Genomic DNA, 6,000 nt, shown 5'->3' with positions numbered 1-6,000 from the left:
CGTCCAATAGACAACAATAGGCCAGGCGACATCTAGTGTATATATCTATGGTTTCAAACAAGCCTGAAGGACTCAATTAGTTTGATCAGGTGTGTTTAATTAGGGTTGGAACTAAACTGTGCAGAGCTGCGGTCCTTTTGCAACTGAGTTTGACACCTGTGATCTAGCATATGCTTTTAAAGGTGCACTGTAAAGCGTATACCAGGCCTAATTTTGTTGTGGAGCCTCAGCTAACAACAGTTAGAAAGATTTAACATTTACAGTAAATTCAAATGAGTTACTGCAAAAAAAAAAAAAACAACAACAACTAAATATATTATTGTAAAGCATCCTTTAGGAAATCTGAATTTAAAATAAAGATCTGTGAGGGGTGTACTTATTTATGCCAAACACTGTATGTCGTGTTTCTGCCAGACGCCAGCCCTGTGATCGCGATGTGACATGGAACTCGGGAGCGCTGCACTACAGTGATGACACAGAGCTGGTCATGGGATTAGTCGACCTCAACACAAAACGTGCTGACCTTAAAGCTGCCATCGACAGAATCAAATACATCGGCAAGGGAACGTACACCGACTGCGCCATCAAGGAGGGCATCGCTGAGCTGCTCAGAGCGTATGTGAATTCTGACATTTTTTATAATGCCATATTAAAATAAATGTAATAGTGCATGTATGTAAATAAGCACATGCGTCCTGCAGGGGTTCGCATTATCATGAGAATAAATACATTGTGGTGGTGACGGATGGTCATCCTATAACCGGATATAAGGAACCATGCGGTGGCATTCAGGAGGCCGCCAATGAGGCTCGACAACATGCCATTAAAGTGTTTGCTGTGGCCATCTCACCTGACCAGGAGGTACTGTAGTAAACTTAATAGATAATATGCATTGAGGTGCACAATATATAGTTTCAGTATCGATATCGCTTGTCATATTGATATTGTGGTAATTGTAATCAAAGGGATAGTTCCTCCAAAAATTGTTATTCTGTCATCATTTACTCATCCTTTACTTGATTTAAACCTTAAAGAGTTTCTTTATTCTGTTAAACACAAAAGAAGATATTTAGAAAAATGCTGAAAACCAGTAACCATTGACTTCCATAGTATTTGATTTGTCAATGGTGACAGGTTTTCAGCTTTCTCCAAAATATCTGCTTTTGTGTTCAGCAGAAGAAAAAAAACTCATAAAGGTTTGGAAGCACTCGAGAGAGAGTAAATAGTGAGTAAATTAAATTTTTTTGGGGGGTAAACTATCCCTTTAAGCAAAAACACAGTTCAGAACAAAGGTTAACCCTTGTAGAGTTAAAGTAAAATGGGGGGATTTTTTAAGGCCTGTGACTTTGGAGATTTTGAGCTAATTTAAATCGTTTGGGCGCTACAACTGATCAAATTTCTTGCTTTAACAAAGATTAATTGGATTTAATTGTTTCTACAATGAAGACTATAATAGTCAACAGTTGAAATGTATCAAAAAAGAAAAGAATGGATGTTGTTGAAGAGTTTCAGGACAACTTTGATGAAAGGTTTGATCCACTTATCAAATGTCGATTACAGAATACTGAATTACTGTGTTATTTTTCATTTGATAACTGCACCTCAACACCGTTAGACTTTCCAGAAAATCGTAAGCACTGTTTATTCAGTCTGTATCTTTGTTCTATTTTATTAATCTTCATGCTTATGTAATTTGTTTATTATATTTTATGCTGATTTGCTCCCCTACAAAATCATCACTATCAATGTAAAATTAGGAGTATTTTGTAAAATTATATTCATATCAAAATATACAGTACAGACTAAAAGTTTGGACACACCTTCTCATTCAGAGAGTTTTCTTTATTTTCATGACTATGAAAATTGTAGATTCACACTAACGGTATTGATTCACATGAATGTCATATTCTAGGTTTTTCAAAGTAGCCACCTTTAGCTTTGATTACTGCTTTGCACACTCTTGGCTTTCTCTTGATGAGCTTCAAGAGGTAGTCTGTTAGACTCATGTGACATGTATACTGCCTGTTCTTGGCCAGGACACTCTTGTAAAAGGGATTTTTAATCTCAGTGTGTCTTTCCTGGCAAAATAAAGTTATAATAAATAACATAACATTTTTAAAATGTGTAATACACAAAAAGGGGTCCTGTTATGTTTTGGACAATATATTCTATCATTATCAGCTGTCTTTGAAGCTCAAAATATCTCACTAATTATTTATTACTCCATGCTGCAAATGTGTGTTTTTAGATGGAAGCAAAAACATGCTATTTTGGTGTGTGTCTCTTTAAATGCAAATGAGCCGCTGCTACACGCCCCACTTTCCAGAAGAAGCCGGAGCCTTTACAGCCTGTGCCTTAGATACTCAGACAACAACAAATCACAAATATACGTATTTCGAAGCTTACAAAAATCTAAATGTAGTTGTTACGCTATTTACCTCAGGGTGTCCATATTAAAATGTTGTTATTAACTCAAATAAAAAAATTAGGGCTGTCAAAATTTGCGTGTTAATGTACGTGGTTAATTTTAAATATTTAATGCTTAAAAAAATAACGCAAAAACTTCCTGTTGTGGCCGACGTGTGTTCAGGTATGGTGCATGCATAGAGGCGACCTAGGTGGCCGCCTTGGGCTGCAGAATAGTGAGCGAACCCCCCGGTCTTCACTTTCATCTGCTACACCCACCCCCTCCCTCACGGTCAACTTTTGTAAAGCGTCTGCTTCACGTTGCTGTCAGAATCCTTGCTTGTAAAATACAGCCATACTTTAGAATGCTTAGTTTAAGCAAACTTGATGAACGCGATCATGCGTGTTGATTAATCAGAAGGGATCCCTCGCTCACCGGGTCTGCTGTACTGCACGCGTTGTCTGTGTGTGAGTGTGTGTGTCTGTGTAGTCCACTTAGAATCCAACATGGAAATCATTTTTGTTTGATATTGGCATTGATTGTTTTGAAATTCAAATGGCGTAAATATGTAAATAAATACGTTGTTTCGTGATTAATCCTGATTTATTAAAAAAAAAAAAAGTGATCAATTACGTTAATTTTTTTTGACCATTTGACAGCCCTAGAAAAAATACTTATAATAAAAATGTACATAAAAATAAGCTCATAGTTCCTAAAAATCAAGTGCTTCTAGGAAAGAACCAACAACTACAAATTTAGCATGGTTTATGCATTTTATTGTTTGAAAAAGCTATTAGATTTTTATTTGAAACCCTTAATAGCAAGTAAACAATATAAAAGTGTCACTTAGCAGTAAATCCCACATTTTGTTTCCTATTTAAGTTAGCAGCAGTGTGTATGGCTACACAAAACTACATGTGATGATGTTTTTCATTTGACATTTCATTCTCATGCAGATGTATTTAGGCAACCAATAATGTTTTGCTTTTCTTTCATCCCTTCTTCCCAGGACACCAGACTGTCTGTCATTGCCACAGATATAAACTACAGACAGAACTTCACCGCTGCAGACAACTCCCGCTCCACACAAATGAGCACTATACGCTCCATCATCCACATGATTGTGAGTGTCATAATGCAAACTCACCACAGTAAGCATGTTTATGCGGTTTCCCTGCGGATTTATGAGTCGGACTGACCTAAGCACATACCAAATAAAATTGCCTAAAGAAAAGAAAGGACACTTCTTTTAAAATTGCATGAGAAAATGATATCGAGAAACGCATAACATGGACATTTATTTAATTAGGATGCGTTCAATTGATCAAAAGTAACAACAATTTGTTAATGTTACCAAACATTTCTACTGTATGTCTTCTGAGCTTTCTGTTCATCAAAGAACTATTTTAATAATTAAGTAATTTAAGTAATACATGACTCTGAAATTTATATGACATTTAAATTAGATAAATAATATTTGAACATAAATTAAAAATAAACTAGCTTTAAAAAACAGTTAATTAAAGTAAAATATTAACAAAATGCTGTATTTTTTATCAAACCAGAAGAGTTTGTACAGTAGTCCAACTTTTTAAATCAAATTTTGTCAAATATTTTAGTATATAGACTCAAAGCTGTATAAATCTATTAATAGATTCTTATTACTACATGATTTCCAACCCAGTGAACCTTCTTTATCAGTCATCTATCAGTTATTGCAGATATTTTAATTAAGATGTTTGACATTAAAATACTGTCTTCTTACCATTTTTTTTGCTTTTTATTACAGACAAACGAAACAAAGGATGTGGTATGTGTTCTATCCATAGCTTTTGCACATTTATATACCATAATAGCTTTTATTTTGTACCGTGATTTATTAACTTTGTCTTCTCAATCTATCTTTCCTTCAGTGCTGCTCCTTTGACTGCATCGTAAGTAAAAATACTTTCCTAACCTATTCATAAATATTGATTTCTAATGGTTTCTAATGGCTTTATGCATTTTGCCACACTGCAGGCTGATGGAGGCCCTCAAGGACCCCCTGGAGATCCAGGTCAAAGGGTAAGTATTAATAAAATATATTTTTATGACTTTATTTTGTCTCTCCCTTCATGTACATGGAAACCACCTGTTGATTTCAGTGAAACATTACACGCATTCATGTTTAATCCACTCTCAGCATGTTCAGAGAACTTCCACCTACCCTTTCCTTTTCTTGCAGGGAGAGACCGGGAGACCAGGCATGCCAGGAGAAAAAGGAGACTTTGGGGCTCAGGTACAGTATGCTATTTGCTAGATAAACATCCTGTCAGAACTGATTGTAGGTTTTTGTAGGCACACATCTGACATTTTACACCTTCACTACTCTTTTTCTAAACCTCTTAGTGTTCAGTTGTAATGCCAGACATTTACGTGGGCATTAATGTTATCACAAGCAAACGTGCATGAATGTGTTTGAAGAATATTGTGCATTTCCCACAATTCTTTCCATTTATTTATGATAACTATGATTTCTCAACAGACTCGAAATGATGTTTAAAGTGTTTCTCTCTGATGTGGTTACTTCACTGTTTGAGACTGATTTACTGATAGAGAGCCGAGTTTGTGTAACATTTGTAAAACATTATCATTTGGGTCAATGGCTAGTGGTGTTAATTACTGTTAAGTGTCAGAGGTGAAATGCATTATTATTCTTAGGGTCACAGCAAAATGAAAACGAGTACTAAACATCCTGGAATGCACTCCGAACCCAAAAATGCTTTGTAATGATTATTTTTTATTTTATTAAAATATGTAAAGTGACAGCACTGTAGTGCTATTATATATATACTACGTAGAAATATCCTGTCGGCACATTATTTGAGTGGACTTACTTATTTGGGGGAGCATGTGTGGTTCAAGTATAGATGAGTATACGATAGGGGTGCCTAATCTCAGTCCTGAATGGCCGGTGTCCTGCATAGTGTAGCGCCAACTTCCTTCAACACACCTGGCTGGAAGTTTATAGTATACCTAGAAAGAGCTTGATTAGCTGGTTCAGGTGTGTCTAAATTAGGTTGGAACTAAAGTCTGCAGGATACCGACCATCCAGGATCGAGTTTAGGCCCCCCTGGTATACATGTACATGAGCCAAATACTGAGATAATTTAAACGTTAAAGATTTAATTTATTCCCTCATATGTTTGACTGTTTTCCTTCGGCATATTTTGATCGTCCAATCAGTTTCCGACCAAAAATCTTTGGTAGCTAAATATTCTGCACATCCCTAATTATTCTAACAAATCAAACTGACTAACTGATGCAAGATATCATAGAAAAGGCTACGTCTTAATTCATTAATGTTGTCAGGTCTAGCTAAAAAAGCAAATATAAAAAAGCCATGATACCCAAACACTTTATCTTGAAATCTAACCTTATAGAAAACAGCTAATTTAGAACTAAAGTGAAAGTAAACTGTTTTATTAAGTAATTTACTTGTATTAAATAACTTATATTATATTCTATCATATACTGTATATATAATAGTAAATGGTATGTCTTAAAGTGCAAGTGTTGCCAGATCTAGCTATAAAAAAAGCAAATACCAATAA

At 35.2% G+C, this 6,000-nt stretch overlaps 1 protein-coding gene across 1 annotated transcript in view; it reads left to right on the top strand.

The window, feature by feature from the left end:
* col6a1 (collagen, type VI, alpha 1) overlaps positions 1 to 6,000 on the top strand; it is a 69,232-nt gene that overhangs the window by 2,509 nt on the left and 60,723 nt on the right. The window contains exons 3-9 of the mRNA XM_068224238.1: positions 415 to 615; positions 702 to 861; positions 3,417 to 3,530; positions 4,197 to 4,217; positions 4,321 to 4,341; positions 4,427 to 4,471; positions 4,632 to 4,685. Coding sequence (XP_068080339.1) covers positions 415 to 615; positions 702 to 861; positions 3,417 to 3,530; positions 4,197 to 4,217; positions 4,321 to 4,341; positions 4,427 to 4,471; positions 4,632 to 4,685 — 616 coding nt within the window. The remainder of the gene's footprint in view (positions 1 to 414; positions 616 to 701; positions 862 to 3,416; positions 3,531 to 4,196; positions 4,218 to 4,320; positions 4,342 to 4,426; positions 4,472 to 4,631; positions 4,686 to 6,000) is intronic.

Source organism: Danio rerio, chromosome 11 (assembly GCF_049306965.1).
Source record: "Danio rerio strain Tuebingen ecotype United States chromosome 11, GRCz12tu, whole genome shotgun sequence".
Classification (NCBI taxonomy): domain Eukaryota; kingdom Metazoa; phylum Chordata; class Actinopteri; order Cypriniformes; family Danionidae; genus Danio; species Danio rerio.
This window is presented reverse-complemented; position numbering and strand designations above follow the sequence as displayed.